Here is a 22,460-nt window from a genome sequence, read left to right on the forward strand (position 1 = left end):
AAGTGTTTGAAATCAGCATGATCTTTAGAAGAGGAGCTGGGCTGTTAGGACAATTTGCCAACATCCCGATATTACAAGCTCATAGTAGGCTTGCACTTCCCCACCTGATTTTCTTGGGCCAGTAAAATGTGAACAGAAGCATCTCACTTTAGGCAGAAGCCTTTGGGAACCAGTGTGTGCCTTGCCACATTCCCTCCCCTTTGCCGCAAGTGGCAGGTGGTGTCCCAGCAAATGGAGGCTCTGCCAGCCTCTGTCCCAGCTGAGGGCAACGTGGTGGAGAGCCCTCACCAAGCAGTGGGCGATACACAGTGGGACTGAGAAACAAACCTTTGATGTTTGAAGCTGCTGAGATTTGGCCATTTTTTGTTACCACAGCATAACTTAGTTCTTCCTGACCGCTACAGCCACATTAGAGACTGTGCCTAAGAAGTCTCAATTGCATCCAGCAGAGACCCAGATGAGTCTGGGTATTTATTGAGCGTCTACTAGCAGCTGAGGGTTCTGTCAGGTACAGTGATGTGTTGTTGAATTCCCATCACTAGGGAATGAAACAAACACTATGACAGATTTACCCACATGCACAGAAGGAGGGGCAATTCATTCTTCCTGCAACTGACCTCGAACTAATCTTGGAGAGTTTCGATCCATTGATACTAACACCAAAGTTTTTTGAGCACCTACTATGTACTAGGAGCTAATCTAAACCCTACTTGTTTGAACTCTTTTGGTCTTCATAATGATTCTAGGAGGTGGGTCCTATTATCCTCATTTCTCAGATGAAGAAACAGACACAAAAAGGTTAAGTAACTTACCTAAGATCACAACACTAGGATTCAAAACCCAGAGCCACTTTCTTTAACATTCTAGGCAGAAGGGTCAGGAGAGGCAAATATATTTACGTTAAAGTGAGTGGCACATCCAGGATATGATGAATTGTCTGGTGTGACTTGGTCATAGGAGTTGTGGCTGGAAATGTTGGCCGGACTCTCAAGGATCTTGGAAGCCAGACTGAGGGGTTGGGACTTTGTCCCGTAGGGAGCAGAGTGGAGGATGGGGCTTCATGGCTTCAGGAGTATAGCTGGCAGTGTGGACTCTGGATTGGAAGATGAGTGTTACAGGAGGTAGGGGCCCGGTTAGAGGAGACTAGGAAATAGCCTGTGAAAGATGGTGGGGCCCGAACCTGCACGGGGACAGAGGAGTGAAGGCCAGCCCTCCAGCTGGTTCCCCTGTCCCCACCACACACACCTTCCTTTGGCCTTTGACTCTATACACATAATGTGTATGTGGCTTTCATGTTCTCTATTTTTCTTTCTTCTCGGGTGGACTGAAAGCTCCTTGAGGGAAGGGTCCCTAGTAGGTGCTCTCTGCCCTGTCCTCCTCCTGCATCTTCACTTGGATGCCCATTGGAATGCCTCCTATCCCTTGTCCAAGGCCCAGCTCAGATGCCATCGCCCGCTGCACAGGGTCTCCCTGGTGGCATATTTGCCAGTGGATTACATTGCAGCTGGCATCCAGGACCCCGCTCAGTGTTTGCTGTTAACACGGCCTCGTGGCCCCTGGCTTGTACCTGTTACAGGGAGCCCCACTCTGTAGACATTGGAGAGCCTGTGCAGGTCTTCCTCCCCATCCATCTTGACCTCCTTGAGGGCAGACACCTTCTTATTCCCCTACTCACTCCTGTGGGTTCACAAAGTGCACAGCAGACCCTCAGGAGAGAGGGTCATTTGCATCTGACCTCTTTTCAGCCACGATTAGACAGACAGTCCACATCTTTGAACATGAGATATTCTTGATATAGAGATACTCACTTACGTGACTCATGAAACATTAAGGAAATCTTGTTTTCTCCATTAAAAAACAATTAGTCACAACCTCAAGCTAATGGCCGGATGCAGCTCAGCAGTCAGCAGATGTGGGCTCATACTGAAATAATGACGAGAACAAAAACCCCTCATGCCAGCCTAGAGCTTCGCCAGTTCCCAGAGCCCATTCACCCCCAGCATCCTTATTAATCCCCAGAAAAGCCCATAAAGCAGGTAGAGCTGGTGATCTTTCCCGTTTTGTGGATGAAGAAGCTACTGCCCAAGTGCATGCTGCCGGCGTCTGGCACAGCTGGGCCTCTTCTGTCCTGCCTCCTTCTCTGCTCACACCCCTGAGCTTCCAACCACTTCTCCCTCTTGTTCCAGTCCCTGCCCTGGGTCACAGCTCTGCAGAGCGGGGCTCCATCCATTGGGCGCTGAGTGGATGCCTGATCCCTCCCCAGATCAGATGCCAGCTCCATCCACTTCTGGAGCATTCTGACCCCTCTCACGGACCCCTGTCCTTCTCGGGGGCTGACTCATGTGGGTATCCAGTGACACTAACACAGACCAAACGAAGAAAGGAAAGTGGTTTTCTTCCATTGGGATCTTGGACTCCTGAAGCCATTTGCAATCTGAGAGGCAAGATACAAAAATCAGGGAAGTTAAATCTCATAAATACAAGATTTAGAAAGCTCAAGACAAGACTGGTAGAGTTGCCTGGGTGGGTTTCAGACCCCTGCAGTGGTGCCTTAACCACTCTCCCCAGGGCCGGCACCGGCACTGCCTGGTTCCTACCTGCTTCCTCTTGGAGGGGGCAGGCTGTCAGGTCCTGACTTTGGTAATTGGCTTTTCAGCACTTGGGAGTTTTGGTTTCTAGCTGTGTCAGAAAGTCTGGCTGAGGAACACAGGAACATAAATTAGGCTCCTATTGCCAGGGTCAAGGGCTCACTTTAAGTCAACGTGCCCCCTGGTGGTAACACCGAAAGAGAGAACTGGGGCCATTAGTGACAGTGGTTTTGGCGTCAGTCACACCAGACTTGGTCCAACCACCTGCTGGTGTGGCCTCTAGTGCTTTCTTGCTGCCTCTTGTCCCCATGAGACCCGAGCTGGAAAAGTGCCCCCTCCCAGAAGTCATCTTTACAACATGATCTACTTACAAGAAGTTTTAATGGGTACATCATAGTTTCAAGAACACCCTGATTCAAGTTATAACCTAGAAAACTGCGCTGATGGCCACGATGCCCGGCCCTGAAGTCTTGTCCCCATTGCCACCTCATGAGTTTTAGTAGAACCACTCAGTGCGGTGCTATTCAGATAAAGCCAGGCCAATAAATATTTATAGCAGGCTCAGAGCTGGGCTTAGACAGGGGAAGTGGAGGGCAGGAGAGCCCTTCCTTGCCCTGGAGCCATTAAAATCTGCGAAGCAAGACACAAATGTCAGAGAAGTTAAAGCTCAGGGCAAGCTTTAGGAAGCTGTAGATGAGACTAGTATGGTGTCACTGTCCTTGGGCAGGTTAAGTGGCCCGTCTACACTTCATTTCCTTATCTGTAAAATGGAGACAAAATTGTCCTTGCTGGGGCCGGCCCTGTGGCTGAGTGGTTAAGTTTGTGTGCTCTGCTTCCAGCGGCCCAGGGTTTCGCTGGTTCACATCCTGGGTGCGGATGTGGCACCGCTCATGAGGCCATGCTGAGGCGGTGTCCCACATAGCACAGCCAGAGGCTCTGCTAGAATATATAACTAGGTACTGGGGGGCTTTGGGGAGAAGAAGAAAAATAAAAAAAATCGTCCCTGCCTCATGAAACTGTGGGAGAGTCTGATGAGATAGTGCAGGTAAAGTGCTTATCCCAGAACCTGGCACACTGCATGCACTCAATAAATATTCATTGACATTATTGTTGTCGTTGTGATCTTGTGTACCAATTGTTACAGGAAAGCATAGGTTGAAATTTCTGTAGGACTCTAGAGACTTTTTTGAGGAGGTGAGATTTGATTAATAGAATCTCAGCATCCATAGGTCTCACCTGCCACCTGGGCCTTAAAGATGGGTTAATTGGGATGGATGGTGCAAGCACATTGGGCAGAAGAAGGGCAGAGGACAAGCATGGAGGCAGGCACAGTTAATGTGGCTGGGGGGATGTGTCTAGGTGACAGCAGGGGATGGGCCACAGTGGGAGAGGAGACTGGGGCTGTGGGCTCAGGGCGCCCGGCTGAGGGGTAAGGCCTTGTTCAGTAGGCAGTACAATCAGGATGATCTTCTAGGATTGCGGATTGGGAAGTGGTAGATCGAGGGTGCTGGACTGGGAAAGGGAGGCATTTCTGGAGCTTCAGGTGAGAAGTGGCTTCCAGCTGCAGAGAGCGAGGGATGGGAGCCACAGAAACAGAGCCCAGACGTTAAGGACGGAGAAGGAGGGGGTGGAGATGACAAAGTACAAGGGACCTGGTGACCAGGAGAAAGTTGGTGCCTTTACAGACAGGAACACTGAGGGGGGCGGGGAATGTGGAGGGAAGAGGAGTCCATCTCGGGATGTGCTGAGGGGAAAGGATTTGTGGTCTTCACCTGGAGGTGTCGGGAGGCAGGGATGCAGCTCGGGGGAGAGGGCTGGGCTGGACACCTGGGTGGAGTCGCTGGCTTGGGAGTGTCCGATGGTTCTTTGGAGGGGTGAGGGTCTCTGAGAGGGGTAGGAGGAGATGAGGGTCCTGGGGAGCTCCTGTGTGTGGGGGGAGGGCCGGGATTTCCCCTGTAGCCCTTGGAGAGTGCACAGTTATGTGTAGACCTTGGGGGATGTTGTCATCACCCAATGGCTCAGTGGACAAAGGGGACACATTTAGTGATATGTATCATCCTCACTGGAGGCAGAAATCACCTTGGAGGCTAAGGGGATGGTTCTGGTGAAAAAGTCTGACCCTCCCCTTTCCTGGACGTTGCTCCTGGGCTGCCTGATTCTCTTAGCACCCTTCTCAGATGTCTCCCACCCATGCCCACGGGGTGACCACAGCTGAGACCTCGGCCTGGCCCAGGCACTGTGTGAGCCAGGGGCTGTACCTGGCAGCGTCAGATGTCACAGTCTCTATACTGAGGTGTTCCCTGTGGCACCTCTGGCCCAGGTGGTTAGAAGGAACAATGACCCCAGAGGACTTGTAGGTTGAGGGGTTACTGCTGGTGAATCTTTTATATATGTAACAGATTTCTATGCAGCAGTTAAGAATGAATTTCATGACCCAGCAATCCCATTTCTGGGTGTATACCCAAAAGAGTTGAAAACAGGATCTCCAGGAGATATTTGTACACCCATCTTTATAGCAGCATTATTCACAATAGCCAAAGAGTGGAAGCAACCTAAGTGTCCATCAATAGGTGAATGGGTGAACAGAATGTGGTATATCCATACAACGGAATATTGTTCAGCCTTAGGAAAGAAGGAAATTCTGACGCATGCTACAACATGGACGAAACTTGAGGACATTACGCTAAGTTAAACAAGCCAGTCACAAAAAGATAAATACTGTATGAATCCATTTATACGAGGTTCCTAGAGTAGTCGAATTCATAGAGACAGGAAGTAGAATGTGGTGGCCAGGGGCTGGAGGAGAGAGGAATGGGGAGTTAGTGTTTAATGGGGACAGAGTTTCAGTTTTGCAAGATGAAGAGTTTGGGAGATGGATGGTGGTGATGTTTGCACAAAAATGTGAATGCTCTTAATGCTACTGAACTACACACTTAAAAATGGTTAAAATGGTAAATTTTATATGTATTTTACCACAGTTAAAGAAAAAGAATGAATTCCAAGGTTCACATTAGTTAAAGCTAAAGTGGCACATATATAAAAAGAGATCCAAGCAGGACCATGCTACAACATGGTGGGATGGGCCCAGCTCCCATGCCAGACCAGCAGTATGATCTGGGCAATTGTCTAATTGTTCAGTGTCACAGGTTTCTCGTCTATAAAATGAGTATGATAGTCTCTGCCCTCCCACTGCCCAGAGTTGTTGTGTGGCCTGGGAGAGTGGGTTTGGGAAAGCTCTTTGTAAACTGTAAAATGTCACGCAGAATCCATGCAGTGTCTGCAGAATCCACTTCATGCCTGACTCAGGGGTCAGAGCTTGTGAGCTATTCCAGGTGGGGCTACAACGGGCATTTCTGGTGTGTGGCTGCTCATTTCCAGCTGTGTCTGACCTGCAGCTTATTGGAGTCCTCCCAGGCTCCGGTGGGCAGCTGCTAGGATGTCTTCTGCAGGGATTTGGGGCTGCAGTCTGTGTGCACACCCAGGAAGACCTCACAGCTTTTCTCAGCCAGGGACCAGGAGGGAATGAAGCTGTATTGTATGTGATGAGTTAACTTTTCACCTGTGCATTCAGGATTGTCCCAGGAGATGTGAGAAAATAGACACACATAATTTCCTGTGTTCTGTGGTTCCATGAGGAACCCTAGTTGAGAAAGGCTGGGACCTGGCAGACCCAGAAGCCCCCCACCTCAATCCCTACCCCAAATTTGGTCACACAGGGAGCTAGAGGCCCAGAGAGGTGGGACTGGTTCAATGTCACACAAAGTTGATGCAAAGCCAGCACTCTAAACCAGGTCCCCAAATGCCAGGCTAGGACAAGGTGATGGGTGACACGACCATTCCCATTCCTTCTACATTTTGAAAAGGGATCAGTTCCAGGCACTGGGTTTCCCATTCTGTTTGGGAGACTGCAGTTGTTGAGCTGTCTCCCCAGACAACCATGTCTGCAAGAGCAGTGGGCTTGGGAGGCCTGAGCAGCGCCCTCCTTCCTTGAGCCCTGAGGTCGCAGCTCTGGCTGGTTCGGGGCTGTGTGTGTGGCTAAGTGCACCGTGGCCCTGGCATGCTTGGAGGAGGGGCAGCGGCTAAGTGGTTTCTGAAAAAGGGCAAAAATGATGGGAAAGACTTTGGGATCCTCTGGGAATCGGAGCCGCAGCAATAGCAGCTGCTGCCATTGCTGGAAACGTTTTCCTTGAGCGCCAGAGCGCTCACAGCCCATTCCTGCCAGCCGAGCAGCTGTGGCCAGGGAGGGGCCAAGGACCGTCACAGAGACAGGGCAGGTAACTCTTCTCCCCACATCAGCCCAGCTCACTCTTCAAGTAGCACCGGCCTTGGAGCTCACCGGCACCCACCAGAGCTCACCGGCACCCACCGGGTCTGGGCTGTGCCTGCATCCAGCTGGTGAGTCCCTTTTGGTGTTTGAGGGCCAATGCAGATGTTGGCTTTAGAATGGCATAGTGAGCGTCAGAAGCTGGGCCTTACCTCTTTCCGGCTGTGTGACTATGGGCAGTTCAACTAGCCTCTCAGCACCTCAGTTATTCCATCTGAAAACTGGGGAGAGTAGCAGTGGCTGACTCGAAGGTTGTGGTGAGGCGTCAGTGGAGCTGTAGCTGTGGTGCACTTAGCCTGGCTCCTCGCAAGGACTTGGTAAGTGATAGTGGCACTTGCCATCATCAGGGTGTATTATTTGCACCAGAGTCATCCTGGGGCGGAGAGGCTGTGGCTGCTGCCGAGGCCGGTGGTTTGTGGCTGGAGGTTTCAGCGTGTTGTCCTCTCTGGAGTGAAGGAATGCTGGGCTGGAGGCAGGGTTCTTGTCCAGGTTCCACTCTCTCTCTGCTTTTGGCAGAGTTCCTCTGGCTTTTCGTCCGCGGGTTGGGAAACCCCCAGGTCTCCATCTCTCTTTAAGAGATGCTCAGGTAGGCTGAGGGGATGAAGATGGTCAGGACTGGGTGCTGGACCAGCTCCCAAGAGCGTGCAGGGAGGCTGGAGCCAGACGGATGCTTTGGGCAGAGAGGGGGGCGGGAGAGCCATGGCCCAGGACGTCTCACCTGGATTAGGGAGAGAAGAAGGGGGGCTTCTCCCTGGTGGTGGGCAGTGTCCTTCCTGGTTCTGGAGTTGAGAAAGACCCAGAGGGCAAACCAGTTCTTTACTGTGTTGGGTTGTTTTTCCAGGACCATCCTTTAGTCCAGATTGGGGAGTTTGTGAATCTTGCCTGACTAGAACCACCATCTCCATCAGAAATCCCAAATCACCGTTGGAAATGCCCCTATCACTGTAGAATGTTCAGCTGTGACAGGTGCATTGTCATGGGGCTCACATGCTGGGCATGCCCCAGGCCTGGCAGTGACAGACTATCTTGTCCCTGTCCACCCTCCCAGTCCAGAGCAAATGGCCTCTCAGTCCCCGTCCTGCCCTCTTCTCTGGGAGAAGCTTGGTTACCAGTCGGGAATCAGGTGCAGGGTGTGCAGTGCAGATTCAGGGTTTATTGACTGACAGACTGATGGTACTGTGTGGGCAGCCTCATGTTTATTGGATTTGGTTGGATTTGGACTGCACAGAGAAAGAGGCAAAGCTGCTAAATGAGAACATCGCTGAAAGGTTTGCAAAAAGAGGCTCCTGCTGATGTGTGCTCTCTTGTTGGGCTGTAAGAGCTGCCAGTCAGGCATCCGGTTTATTCTTGGTTTTGCAGCCAGCTTTAGTCAAGGGGGGACATTCCTGGGAGACCCAGCTGTGGCATATGGCCTAGGTCTTCCTCGTACTTCATTTTGTGTTTTGAGTTTCCTGGGACTTCTGGTTGGAAGGGCATTGTCCCTGCCTGCCTGGCTCCAGGGCTGGGAGGGGCTGATCTGATCGGCCCCCAGGCCCTGGTGTGAGGTCTGGGGCTGAGTTTAGTGGCCAAGAAAGAGCTCTGAGCCTTCCAGAGAGGTGGTGGAGGGCTGGAGATGCTCTGGAGCCAGGCTGCCTGGGATCAAATCCAGGCTCCTCCTCTTACTAACTGTGTGACCTCGGGCAAGTCATGTAACTGCTCTGTGCCTCGGTTTCCTCATCTGTAGAGTATTACCTCTCAGAGATGTGAGAATGAAGCGAGTGGATGCATGTAAAGCATCAGAACAGTGTTTGCACGTGCTCAAACACGTCAATTATTTTCATTCTCACTGGCCTCCTGTGCCTTTTAAATGGGGACAGGCTCTCCATCATATGAACAGTCCTTGACAGGAAGTTATCTTCTGAAAGCACAGACTAGCACCCTGTGTTCATGCTTCCGAAGCTTCTTATGGCTTCCTACCATCCAAGCAATAACGGCCACCTCCTACTCCTTGGCATTCAAAGCTGGCAGCCATCTAGCTCTGATCCTGCCACCTGTCCTCCAGTCTTGCTGGCTTCCTCTTGATCAGCAACTCCAGGGATCCCCATCCTTTCCCCAAACGCCAGCCCCCCCCGCTCCCCTTCCAGGCCCAGCTCATCTGTCACCTCCTCCATGAAGCCTTCTTCAGCACCCTGGCCCTTCCTGTGGTCCCCCTGCCCCATCTGGCACCTGGTTTCTGGTTCAGATGGGGTCTGAGTCCTCTCTGTGCCCACAGCCCAGGGCCGGGCACCCAACAGGACTCAGTGATGGGTGTTGAGTGATGGGATGAACCAATGGGTGAGTGGTTGGAAGTGGGGCTTTCTGTGGCTAGGAACACTTCCTGCTGCAGGGTTTCCACCTGATGGGTGGATCAGAGAAAGACTCAGGGGCTCTGAGAGCAGAACAACAGGCAGAAGGGGAAATGGACTGGCAGTGAGCTCTCTGTCTTGTCCACAGAATGCAGCGCGGTGAGGCTGCTTCATTTCCCCCCCATAGATCTGGGCATCAGATTAGCTGATTTACTGCCATAGCCCAGCTGTGTGCTCTGAATTTTCACTGCTTGAACCTTTGCTTGAAAATGAAGGCCTTGAGAAGCCTCCCATTCCTCCAGTGGCTGTGTTCTGGACTCCAGCCACTGCTGGAGCATCGATCTCCCTAACTTCTATGCAAATGGGAACTAGAAGGGTCTGTATCTGATCCCTCTCATTTTCCCCATGGTGACCAGCATAGCTCTTTTTATTAAGAGGTGGATCAGGCAAGCCCCTTGCCCAGGAGGAGGTCACAGGGCCCTTGTGGAGGAGGCAGCATCAGTGCTGGACCCTGAGGGAAGGTGGCATCTGAGCGGTGGTAGGATCTGGGCAAGAGGAGAAGGAGGAAAAAGCTCCCCAATTGGAGGCACCACAGGAGCAAAGGCCCCTGAGATGTGGGTCAGCCCTGGGTACCAGGGTGGGGGTGCCCAGCTGGATGGAGGGGAAGAGTAGGAGGTGAGTTTAGGAAGGGAATGGAAAACAATATCAACACAAGTTTATGGCCATATGTGCCAGCTTAACTCCAGGTGTTCAGGCCTGGAAGGCCCACCAGCCCCGAATCACTTAAAGTCTAAAAGTTCAGGGCTAGGATGCTTGAATATACTAATTTCGCAAAATGACAAAAAGCACAAATGCCCCCTACAAACTCAGTAGTTACAATGACCAGGTCGAAGAGCACATGGTGGTTGACGGGGACACATGGCACAGGAGGGGCCTGCAGTGTGGAGCGTGAGTTGCAGTCCCTGCTGGCCACCCTGTTCCTGGGACGCAGACGCCTGGCTGAGCTGTCCTCATCACCAGTTCCTCCCTGAAGGCACAGCCAGCAACAGCCACTCCCACTGCTCCCTTATTCTGATCTCGGCGGGAGGCAGAGCAGGGGTTAGCATCCCCACTCTGCAGACGAGGCAACCGAGGCCCAGAGAAGAGGAGCGACCCAACCAAGTCCCTCAGAACCTGACGGCTCCACGCTGGGAGGCCTGTGCATCCCCAGAGGCTGAGGCCCATGTGGCTGCTAGGCCTGCTCACCCGTGAAAGCTTCTCTTCTGGGGGGTTCGGAGCAGTGACTGTTGGACCTCTGGGATGTCCTGCTTCACAGGAGCCTCTGCAAGGAGGGCAGTGGGGGCAGAATCGTGTAGTCCTGGAGCTGGGAACAAACCTGATCTCGGTGGCTGCCCACAGGCTGCCTCTTGGGCCACAGAGGATCTGGCGAGGATGAAGAAATGGGGGAGCTCAGACTCAGGGGATTCTGAGGACCTGCCCCAAGAGGACTCCTGCCCAGACCCCCAAGATGGAGACCCTGACTTCAGGCCACCTCCAGCCAAACCCCCCATCTTCCCTGTGACCAAGAGCCACAGTCAGCTCTTTGGGAAGTGTGGCTTGGTGGAAGCATCCTCCACAGACTGCTCTTACGAGGAAGGCCACCCGGCCTCTTGCCCGGCCATCACTGTCAGCCCTGTTGTCATCATCCAGAGGCCTGGGGATGGCCCCATCTGTACCAGGTAAGCTGCATCTAGAGCCCGGCTCTTCTCCCACCAGGAGCCCAGCTGGCTCAGTTGGCTGAGGCCCCAGCCATAGAGACACCACATTGTGCTCCTTCTTATGGGCTGAAGGTCACAGAGCAAGAGAGCTGGGAAACGTTCAGAGGTTGTCTGGTCCAGTGCTTGCCCTCATAGGACTTTCAGGATGTGTCACACATGGATGCTGGCATTTTTGCTGACCCTAGCTGCCAGCTGATCTCTAGATGTCCAGGCCTGGAGTGCTCACCAGCCCCAAACACTTACACTTCAAGTTGAAAAGCTCAAGTCCAGGATGCTTTCAGACAGAGAATTCAAAATGGCTCCAGTGAGGAGCCCACCAGCCTTCTTGCCTCCTCCAAGGCAGGACAGGGGCGGCCCACAGGCTGGCTGACTTCTGGGGCAGTGTGAGGACGCTTTTTCTCTTAGCAGGGGCCAGCAAAACCCCTCCAACCCCTTCCTCCAGTCCTCCAGGCCACTGCCTCTGGAGCTCAAGCTCCCAAGCAGGCAGAGAAGTAGATGGTCTGGGTGTTGGAGGAAGTGGTGGTGGCAAAGACTATCTAGATGACCCCAGACAGGATGGGGACAACCTGGGGTCACATGTGCCCTCTGTTCCCTGGTACATCAGTTTCCTGGACCGAGGGGTGGGTTTTGTATCACGTTTTCCCCCCTTTTGGTTTGCCTCGGGGTTTGGTTGTGCTCCCGGATGAGCTCCCAGGGCCTCAGGGCCAAGGGGAGACCACACTATGAGACCAAGGGGTTGTCTGGCCCACAGGCAGCCGTCCCAGGACTCTGTCACTTCTGGCGCCCAGAAGGACCTCTATGATCGCAGGAAGATCTTTGAAGCTGTTGCTCAGAATAACTGCGAGGAGCTGGAGAACCTGCTGTTCTTCCTGCAGAAGAGCAAAAAGCACCTCATGGACAGCGAGTTCAAAGGTGGCCCTGGAGAGGGTGGGTGCCTGGGAGGGGTCCCGGCTGCTGCGCCCTACTCTGAACCTCACTTTGTCTTGCAGACCCCGAGACAGGGAAGACCTGTCTGCTGAAAGCCATGCTCAACCTGCATGATGGGCAGAATGACACCATCCCCCTGCTCCTGGAGATTGCCCGGCAGACAGACAGCCTGAAGGAGTTAGTCAATGCCAGCTACACGGACAGCTACTACAAGGGTGAGGAGGGTGTGGGGCAGGCGTGGCTTTGCCCACAAGCACACCTGGATCCAGGAGGGCACCGGCATGCGTGGGCCAGCCTCTGAGCTCCTTACTCCCTGTCCCAGCCACTGCATCAGCATCTCCTGGTCCTTGGGAGTGGGGGTGGGGGGTTCCCTGCTTCCCCCACGTGCTGGCTTGGTTTCTGCTGGCCCTGAGGGCCTGTCCTCCCCTCTGTGGGTTTGGTATTCCTTGCCCCTGGAAGTCATGGCCTCTCTCTTTGCTACTATTCCTTGCTGTTGGTCAATTTTGCCTCCTCCTGTTTCTGGGGGTCTCTACTCCTGCCTCAGGGACTCCCTGGGTCCCCTTTGGGGATCCTGATCTGGCCTCCTCTGGTGGGAGTGGTCAACCGGCACTTTCTGCCCAGGCCCTCCCCCAGCTCCTGCCCGGGCACCCCCACAGGATTATGAGCACAAAAACAACAGTGTGCATCCTCCACAGGCCAGACGGCGCTGCACATTGCCATTGAGAGGCGGAACATGACACTGGTGACCCTCCTGGTGGAGAATGGGGCAGACGTCCAGGCTGCAGCCAATGGGGACTTCTTTAAGAAAACCAAAGGGCGGCCTGGCTTCTATTTTGGTAAGGAGACCACATGGTAGACACTTGGCTCTTTGACAATTGCTAAGGGGAGGTGTGGGGGATGGAGACAGAGGGAGTTGGAGGCTGGTTGGTCCAGGGACCAAGCCAGTCTATTCCTGAGGCCCACCGAGTACCTGTGTTGGCTGCAGGTGAGCTGCCCCTCTCCCTCGCCGCGTGCACCAACCAGCTGGGCATTGTGAAGTTCCTGCTGCAGAACTCCTGGCAGCCAGCAGACATCAGTGCCAGGGACTCGGTGGGCAACTCGGTGCTGCATGCACTAGTGGAGGTGGCTGACAACACCGCCGACAACACCAAGTTTGTGACGAGCATGTACAACGAGATTCTGATCCTGGGGGCCAAGCTCCATCCTACACTGAAGCTGGAGGAGCTCACCAACAAGAAGGGGCTGACTCCGCTGGCTCTGGCTGCTGGGAGCGGGAAGATCGGGGTAGGGAGGGGGCTTTGCCCCCGAGCTGGGGGTGTGACTCTCAAGGGTGCTGTGGGACGGGACTGCCTGCCTCACTGCGGGCGCCTGGCATTGCCAGTGTGGAGCCCTGATGCTGTCACACCAACCAGTAGAGGTTGGGCAGGGAGCTGTTAGAGTAAGCCAGGGGAATTGTGAGACGCTGAGGAGAACCCAGCACTACACACATGGCCATCTCTGATTTCCAACTCTGAGCATCACCAACAAGGTGGGGTGGGGGCAGGGTGCTGGGGCTTGGGATGGGGGTGGGTGGAGCCGAGGGTGAAACGGAAAGAGGCGCTGTTGGTGTTTTTCCATGGCAGGTGGGTGATAGGGAGGGTCCTAAGGGGAGAGTCTGGGGTAGGGCAGGCTCGGGCCAAAACAGGGGCATTGAAGGCTGATGGTGGGGCTGGGCAGTGAGGAATTGGAGAGGGGGGTGCTTCTCAGTACCAGGAGATTCTAGGAGTTTGTCCCTGCTCATACTGAGCCTCTTAGGATGAGAAGACTGGGTTTGTAACCTTGGTTTTACTTCTTGGACTTTCTTTATTTCCTTCTGATTGGAGGTTTTCTAGAATGGCCCACTGCAGTCTTTAACTGCGAGACGGGAGAACTAGGGCCCGGTGTGGTCAGGTGATGGGTCTGATGTGGTTGCAGTTGGGGTCTGAAGCAGTGGACAGGTGGATCTTGCTGGTGGTCAGCAGGCTGCTGCATGGGGGTAGGGGCTCTCCTGGGGCGTGGGTGGGGTCTCCAACTGGGCCGGGAAGCAAAAGTGTTCTTGGAGTAGAGCTGGTGGCCCGATGGGGACACAGGCAGTGGCAGGGCCCCAGGCTGGCCCCCTACAAGCTCTTGTACCCCTGCGGCAGGTCTTGGCCTACATTCTCCAGAGGGAGATCCGGGATCCCGAGTGCAGGCACCTGTCCAGGAAGTTCACCGAGTGGGCCTACGGGCCTGTGCACTCCTCGCTCTACGACCTGTCCTGCATTGACACTTGGGAGAAGAACTCAGTGCTCGAGGTGATCGCCTACAGCAGCAGCGAGACCCCTGTGAGTGGGCTTCCAGTCTCACTGCACCCCGGCCCCCACCCCCAGGCCCTGGTCCTGCCCTGCCTGTCCTCCCTTCAATGAAAGCCTGCCGCCCGGGCCCTAGGCCCTGCAGCCTCATCTCCCGAGTCATTCCCACTGAGTGTTTCCCTTCATCATACAATCAATACATCACGATATTCCTGTAAAAACTTAAATATTTCAGAAGTACACAGACAAAAAGAATCCTCCTTTTGTACCATAGGAAAAGCATGTAGCTTCATTATGTTTCCACAAAAGGGATCATACTGTACCTAATGTAGAACAACCAGCTTTTTCACTCAATGGCGTGTCTGGTAGACAGTTTTTTATCAGTCCATGTGGGTCTGCTTCATTAAGAGGATTGCTGCATGAGATTCCATAGTGGGGATGGGTCAATGTCCCGAGAAGGACATTCGAGTTAGTCGCAGTTTTTCTTGCTACTACAATGCTGCAGGCCACTTGGTAGGGGTTTGAGAATTTTTCTATGAAAGATACCTGGAGTTGGAATTGCTGAGTCAAAAAGCAGGTAGATTTTAATATTTTAATAACTATTGCCAAATTGTCCTCCCAAAAGACTGCATCCATGCACCTGCCACTACCAGTGGCTACACATCCACCCATGTCCTTGCCAACCTGGGTGTCGTCAATCTTTTTTTTTTTTTTTTTTTTAAAAACTAGCTGAAGTCCATGGAGGTAAAAATGCTATCTTATTGATGTCTTAGTTCTCATTTTCCTGGTTACCATGATGTCGGGCATTGTTTTACATGTTTGGTGACCATTCCTATTCTTTGGTAGATTTCTTGTTCATTATCCTTTGCCATCTCTTCTATCGGGCTTTTGGTCTCATCCCTTTTGGTTTGTAGATGCTCTTATTATAGATTGAACTGATCCTTTCTCTACTGCATATGTTGCAAATATTTAATTTTCTCCCAGTCTGCCTCTTGTCTTTTTAACTTCGTTTGTGGCATCATTTGCTTATAAAGCGTTTTCATTTGATGGAGTCAAGTTGATTAGCCTTTTTCTTTTCTAGCTTCTGCGACATGTGTCTTGCTTTGCATGGTCTTTTCCACTTTGAGATTACACGCATAGCCTTCAATATTTTCTTTTAGCTCCTTTGGAGGTATTTCATGTTTGGCTCCTTAATTTATCTGGAATTAATTTTTGTGTGGATGTGAGGGAGGCATCTTAGGTAATTATTTGGTTTCCAAGTGAGGGTCCCAATTCCACTTGATGAAAAGTCTGTCCTGCCACCACTCCTTTGAAAGGCCACTGTCCCTGTCTGCTCTTTCTAAGGTGACACTCTGAGCCCCTAAGGAGACTAGGGGATATCAGTCTATGCTTTCGGTGATGAGGGGCTGCCATGATGTCTCACAGGGAGAGGCTTATTCACAGGGGCAGAGTCCAGGGGAGGAAGAGGCCTGGCCTACTTTGTTCTGCCCTGTCAGCCCCCACCTGGCTGCCATGCTGAATCCGGGCCTCTGACTCAGAATCCCAGATGCAAGTGTTCCAGGAAGGCTGGCTTGGGTAGGAAATGGCCTCAGAAAGGAGTGCAGTGTTTGACCTAGAGAAGAGAAGGCTCTGGGGCCATGGTTGCCATCTTAATATCTCTGAAGGCTCTCAGGGGCCAGGAATACAATATTGGCGCCCCTGAGCGCAGAGCCAGGACCCCTGGTGGAAAGCAGGGAAGACCAGCTTTGCTCCGGAGAATAGATCTTCCTGATACTTAGCGTTTCTCCACAGGCTTCTTGAGGCAGCAGGGAGCTCCCCATCCCCAAAGGTATTCAAGAAGACACTGAACAGGGACTTCGTTGTGGGAGCTCAAGCTTGGGCTGCGGGTTGGGCTCATGCATCCTAGAGATGCTTGAACTTTAATAGAGGTTTCCTGGGTATGAGAATTTTGCCCCAAAGCATCCTTGTAATGACGGTATCCCTGGCCCTGGGCCCAGCCACTGCAGGAAAGGCTTCCTGGCTCCCTTCAATCTCATGCATAGGTAACTACACTCCTGCCAGGATAGCCTGCCTGACCCAGGGCTGGAAATGTGAGAATGAGGGAATTTAGAGGCCCCTTCCTGCCTGCCCTCGGCCCCTCCCTGAGCGGTCTGATGCCAGGCTCTGCCTGCACCAGCCTCTTCCCATTCTTGTGGGAATAATAAGCAGGTGGCTTCTCTTGAGTGATTAGAGAGAACGGCAGAGAATGTCCGGCAACACCGTGAGCCCTTCAGTGTCGGGGGCACTTAGGGTCACTCGTCCAATTCCACCCCTCGTTCACTGCACACACAGGGGCACTGAGGCCCGGAGGGTGGAGGCAGCGAGCCTCTGGTTCAGATCTGTGACCCTCATCTGCTCCTCGGGCCCCGAGTGTGGTCCTGCCTCGTCCTGTGCGGAGATGCAGGTGTGAGCAGCACCTCTGTGGGGCGGCTCCTGGTAGGGAGTGGGCCTCATTGCTCTTTGCTCCCCTTAGAATCGCCAGGACATGCTCTTGGTGGAGCCGCTGAACCGACTCCTGCAGGACAAGTGGGACAGATTCGTCAAGCGCATCTTCTACTTCAACTTCTTCGTCTACTGCTTGTATATGATCATCTTCACCACGGTCGCCTACTACAGGCCTGTGGACGGCTTGGTGTGGCCCGGGGCTCGGAGGGCGGCAGGGGGAGAGGGAGTGGGCATTCCTATAAGACCCCCAAGACCTCAGGCCAGGCCCTGGACTCCTTCCTGGCTCACTGGAGAGATGGAAGGATCACCTAGAGATCTTTTATCCGTGTCTTCCCTCTCTCAGGCTGTCCTGGCAGCTACCCCCGCTCCTGTTCTCAGCCCCTCCTTCAGCCTCCTGGTCTGTAAGGCTGAGCATGTGGTCGCTGAGGTCTCCGAGTGCAGAGGGGGAGTGCTAAGTTAGAAACAATGCAGCAATTAGGGCTCTAAAGCATCTCTCCCCTCGCCCAGCTGGGTGTCTGCAGGTCAGGGGCTGGCAGAATCCATGAATCCATTGCCATCTGTTCACCTGCCCACTTTTGTTCCCTCACTTGCTCATTATTTGTTCCTTGTACATGCACTTTTTTTTTTTTTGGTGAGGAAGATTAGTCCTGAGCTAACATTCATGCCAATCTTCCTCTATTTTTTGTATATGGGATGCCTCCATGGCATGACTGATGAATGGAGCAGGTATGCATCTGGGATCTGAATCCATGAACCTGGGCCACTGATGTGGAGCCCATGGGACTTTAATCACTCAGCCATGGGGCCGGCCCCTGGACATATACTTTTGAGTACTTCTTCTATGCCAGGCCCTGGGCCATGCATCAAATCAGTTTAAGGCCAGGATTTCTTTACCAGGAGCCACGGACTCCCTCGAGTTTCTGAATTGAGTCCTTTCCATTCAATACCCAAGTGCTTAATTTGCGGTCTTTATCTCCAAGGTGCCTTATTTGTAAATCTGATTTAAAAACTCAACTTCCTGGTTAGGTGAAACTTGATTTCTGTCTACGTATTAAGGACATTAAGTGACTTAATTTTTAGAGAAAAGAGAAATGTGCTAATAAGACAAGCTAGTGAACTAGTGCTTACGAAGCATCGATGGTAGGCTGAAAGGAAACCCACTCCTGGAAATGGTGGCTGAAACACAAGGACAACACACACGTGTGTGTGGGATGTCTCTCCCTCCGCCATCCGTGGGAAACCTTGTTAGTCCTGGGAGACCAGGTGTTCACCGTGGACTGTGGGGGCAGCAGGAAGCATATGGCGTTGGGTCTGTAAGAGCACCTCCATCTAAGCCATCCGCCTCCTCTCAGCGGAGCTCTGGGCTGGGACATTGTCCGGGAGACAGCACAGCACTGTAAGGATGTTCCACTCGGCACCTGAAAGTGCCACTTGGGAATCAGGTCCCACAGAGGGGCCTCCTGGCAGGTGTCCCTATAATAGTGCATTCTCATTTGTGTCCTTCTCTCCTGATGGAGGCTGAGCCTCTTGGGCAGGGGCTGGGTCTTAAGCACAGGGTTGGCACCTGGTAAATGTTTGTTGCATGAATGAATGAATGAGTGAGTGAAGTCACTAACTTCTCTGCACCTTGCAGCCTCCCTTTAAATTGAACACCGTTGGGGACTATTTCCGAGTTACTGGAGAGATTCTTTCTGTATCAGGGGGAGTCTACTTTTTTTTCCGAGGGGTAAGCATTCCTTCCCACACTGTGAGTTGCCATTATCGCCAAAACAGAAAGCCAAGAGACTCACTCAGTGCTCACTCACTTTTTAATCCGTCAGACACGTAACGGCCCTGCTTGGGGAACTGAGAGATGCACAGATGAAGCTGAGCGCTGTCCAGGCATTCACAGCTGGGGGGCGGGGATCTGCTCAGTGGGTCACCACAGGCGCAGGGCCATCATGCTCGAAGTCAGACAGTCAGGGCTCTCCACCGAATGTAATATCTAACTACAGAAGTAGAGTGGAAGCCGCTTAAGAGACTGGTAGTTAATTCATCCAAACAGTGCATTAACGCTCAGAATAATGAAAGAAATCTACAATATACTGGAAACATTTTATTTTAACTGAAAACTTGTACATGCACATTCCTTGGTCATTCTTTTAGTATACGAACAGTCTGTTCTTTGAATGTGGGACAACTGTTACATGTACAAATAGCTTGAGATTGTTGTGATTTTTCCCCTTAATCTTTTTGATCTAAGCTATACCCATTTTTTTTTTTTTAGTAGCTCACCTTTAAGGAGTATTTCCAAATTGTCGGACTCTGTCTTCACGGAAACAATTATCTTCAATTTCACACTTGTAGTTTATATTATAATAAAATGCAAAGCCACGATAGCAAGTGCAGTGGGCAAAAAGTACTCTTGGCAAACAGGGTTAACTGGTGGAGGGAGCAGAGCGTGTGGGTGTCCTGGGGAGGATCGCTGAGCCATCAGCGTTCACTGTGGGCGTCAGTCAGAATGTTTTCAGGGAGTGGAGGGCACTGGTTAATCTGGTGAATTAGTTCAGTGGAAGCTGATTAAAGAATTTTTACTGTAATGCACACTTCTTAAAGAAAATTAGGAAAAAAAGCACAAATTAGAAGAAAAAAATTGCCCAATCCCATCATTCAAGCACAACTACTGATAACATTTTGGTGATTTTCCTTCCTGCCTTGCTTTTAGGTATAGTTGTAACTCCACTCTCTATTTTTAAAAATCTCTCCTGACGGAGTCGTGTAGCATGACCCTGTCAACCTGACCCACCCCGTTCCATTTTCTTCGTAATCTCTGCTTTGACACACTCCCTCCCGTGTTCCCCTGTAGCGCCCTTTAGGAGGCATTCTGGCTGCTCACCCGTTTAACGTTTCCTGGGAGCTTACTCTTCGTCTTTGCCTGCAGATTCAGTATTTCCTGCAGAGGCGGCCGTCCCTGAAGACCTTGTTTGTGGACAGCTACAGTGAGATGCTCTTGTAAGTGATGCTTTGACTCTTATGCCTCAATAGCAGACCGCATCTCTTGGCCCACTTCCGAGGTTATAGCCATCAGCTCTCACTCATTCTCTCACATCTGCTGGGCCTGGAACATAGTAGGACCTCACAGACATGTTGAATGAATGATGTAAGGCACTTAATAAACGTTTGTTGGGTGAATGAATACTGAGGTCCACTCTGTGCCAGAGACGTTCCAGGTGCTGCGAATGACAGGCGTGTTCCGTGGGCTCACGTAGTTTGTAGTCTGAGTTAGATGTACCCTAGTTCATTTTTCCCATCTGTTTGTCCATCCATCTGGGATTCCCTGAGTTGGCACTGGAATACTGAGATGAAATAGACATGGTTCCTTCCTTCAAGGAATTTCCAGTCTGCAGGGCAGTGTTTCTCAACCTTGGCCCTCTGGACATTTTGGACTGGATAATTCTTTGTTGTGGGGGCTGTCCTGAGCATTGTAGGATGTTTGGCAGCATCCATGGCCTCGATCCGCTAGATACCAGTAGCACTCTCTGTGTCCCTCAGTCTTGATGATCAAAAATGTCTCCAGATATTGCTAAATTCCCCCCACTTAGGGGAGGGGTACAAAATCGCCCCTGATTGAGAATCATGGCTTCAAGGGGAGAGAGATAAGCAAAAACACAGTTATAAAGCAATGTGGATGTCAGGGAGAACCTCCTTCCTTCATAAAATAACCTCGAACCTTATGAGCTTCCCTTGGAGGGCCCAGAATACAAAGCGGGCTTCCAGATGGGGAAGGGTCCTTCTCCTGGGATCTCTGATTATGTCCTCTGCTCTGATCTCCAGGTTTCCCTCATTCCTGGGGCCTCTCTATTCCTGGCAAGTGCAAGGAGTTGATTTCTCCTCCTATTGCAGCTAGCTGGTCCCTATGACTCACAAACCTGGTCATAATCTTGAGATACTTACATTTTAGCCCCAAATAGCAAATTCAAGGGCAGGGTCTAAGGTTAGCACAGTGCTGATTTACTTTACTAAGAGAGGCAATGTTCTCCTACCAAACCTTATACCAATGAACTCGATTCTGTTCCTAGGAAGATCCATTGTGGGCATGTTAAAAGTTATTTTATTTTCTCAAAGCTATGCATGCAAATAGGTAAAAATTTAAAAAGTACTAAAAAGCTTATAGCCCATATAGGAGTTGGGTGTCCCCACCCTTCCCATTCCGTGGAATCCTCCTTCCATTCTTTTAGGTCTTTCTTCTGACATTTATGCATCTGGTAGATGAGACTGAGCATCTTATACTACTTACCCTCCTCCAGCCTTCCAGTATGGTTTGTAATAGTTTTTGTTCTACTCATTATTTAGTATTTACATTCTTATGCTTCTGCAAATATTATTTGCAGTTGAGTTTCACAATATACTATAGCATTTCTTTTCTTTTTGTTTCTTCTAAAGTTAATAATTACCTCATTTGCATTTGTTTAGTTTTCTTTGTACCCATTGTTAATTCTTCCCACGTCTTGAAGCCTCTGGGTACAATTTTCCTCAAAATTAATCACATAAATTGTATGATCAGATTCCTCATATTTTTTTCTTGAGGGATTTCCTCCTGGAGCGTTGTCATCCATCTCTCACTGGGCTGGTTGTCTTCTAGGCTGGCTGCTTAGCTGTCATCCTGGGACTTCTCTTTGCTGCCAACCTTGGAATTCATCTTGCTTTCCTCCTGGGTTAGAGTTCCTGTCTCTTTCTTGATTTCTCCCCTTGTTTTATTTGAGCACATTCTTCAGTATGTCCATCTGGTGAAAAAAGTGGTATAATGGCAGAAGGCACAGTGATAACAGCTCTCACCGTGCCTGATTCTTGAGTCCCATTGCTCCCCTGTGAACATCCAGGGTATTATCCCTTCACTAGCACCTTGGAGATCCCTGTTAACTCCCTCTTCACTTGGATCTCTTATTTTCTGACCCCTGTATCTTCCTCTTTCTTGATCTACTTCCTCATTTTGGGGGAGGACAGCCTCAACCAAAGAAAGAAGGCACATAGTGGGGAAGGGGGAGTACAATTTCTTTTAAATCTGGCATGTCTGGAAGTATTTCTACTATAACTTCACATTTGATTGATAATTTGGTTGGGTATAAAATTCCTTTAAAAATTTGAAGTTATTTCTCCATTATTTCCTTGCTTCTAGTATTACAGATGACAAGTCCAAAGCCATTCTAATTCTGGATGTCTTTTAAGACCTGTTTTGGTTTTTCTCTTTGTAAATCTCTAGTATCTTCTATTTGTTCCTAGTGTTCTGAAACTTAATGATGTGTCTTAATTGGATTTGTTTTTATCCAATGTTCTGGGCTCTTAGTGGGCTCTTTCAATGTGGAAATTTATGTTCTTTATTTTTGGCATATTTTCTTGAATTATTTCTTGATCTCTCTTCTGGAACTCCTGTCATTTGTATATTGAACCTCCTGACCTAGTCCTGAACTAGTTCTTGTATTTTCTCACTTATGTTCTCTCTCTTTATCTTTGGCTCATCTTTCTGGGTTCAAAGCAACTTTAATTTCCAACCCTTCTATTTAGTTTATTATTTTTGATAATACGTTTTTAATTTTTAAGTGCTCTTTTAAAAAATTGTTTGCTCCTTATTTATAGCACCTTATTCTTGTTTCATGGATGTAATATCTTCTTTTGTTGCTCTAAAGCTATTAAGATAGTTTTTGGTAAATTTTTCTTCTTTTTACATAACTTTGGTTTTATCCAAGTTGTTGTTTCTCCTTTGCTTGTTT

General features: G+C 50.8%; 1 protein-coding gene across 4 annotated transcripts in view; it reads left to right on the forward strand.

Moving 5' to 3' along the window:
• Positions 1-5,540: 5,540 nt before the first annotated feature.
• TRPV1 (transient receptor potential cation channel subfamily V member 1) overlaps positions 5,541-22,460 on the forward strand; it is a 28,256-nt gene continuing 11,336 nt past the window's right edge. The window contains exons 1-9 of one of the 4 annotated variants that reach the window (XM_046677129.1): positions 5,541-10,954; positions 11,745-11,905; positions 11,983-12,135; positions 12,616-12,756; positions 12,906-13,204; positions 14,083-14,262; positions 16,742-16,900; positions 18,347-18,439; positions 19,634-19,704. In XM_046677129.1, the coding sequence (XP_046533085.1) occupies positions 10,536-10,954; positions 11,745-11,905; positions 11,983-12,135; positions 12,616-12,756; positions 12,906-13,204; positions 14,083-14,262; positions 16,742-16,900; positions 18,347-18,439; positions 19,634-19,704 (1,676 nt within the window). In that variant the 5' untranslated portion in view covers positions 5,541-10,535. The remainder of the gene's footprint in view (positions 10,955-11,744; positions 11,906-11,982; positions 12,136-12,615; positions 12,757-12,905; positions 13,205-14,082; positions 14,263-16,741; positions 16,901-18,346; positions 18,440-19,633; positions 19,705-22,460) is intronic. The other 3 variants (XM_046677130.1, XM_046677131.1, XM_046677133.1) reach the window with 3 other exon arrangements.

This window comes from Equus quagga, chromosome 11 (assembly GCF_021613505.1).
Source record: "Equus quagga isolate Etosha38 chromosome 11, UCLA_HA_Equagga_1.0, whole genome shotgun sequence".
NCBI classification, from domain to species: domain Eukaryota; kingdom Metazoa; phylum Chordata; class Mammalia; order Perissodactyla; family Equidae; genus Equus; species Equus quagga.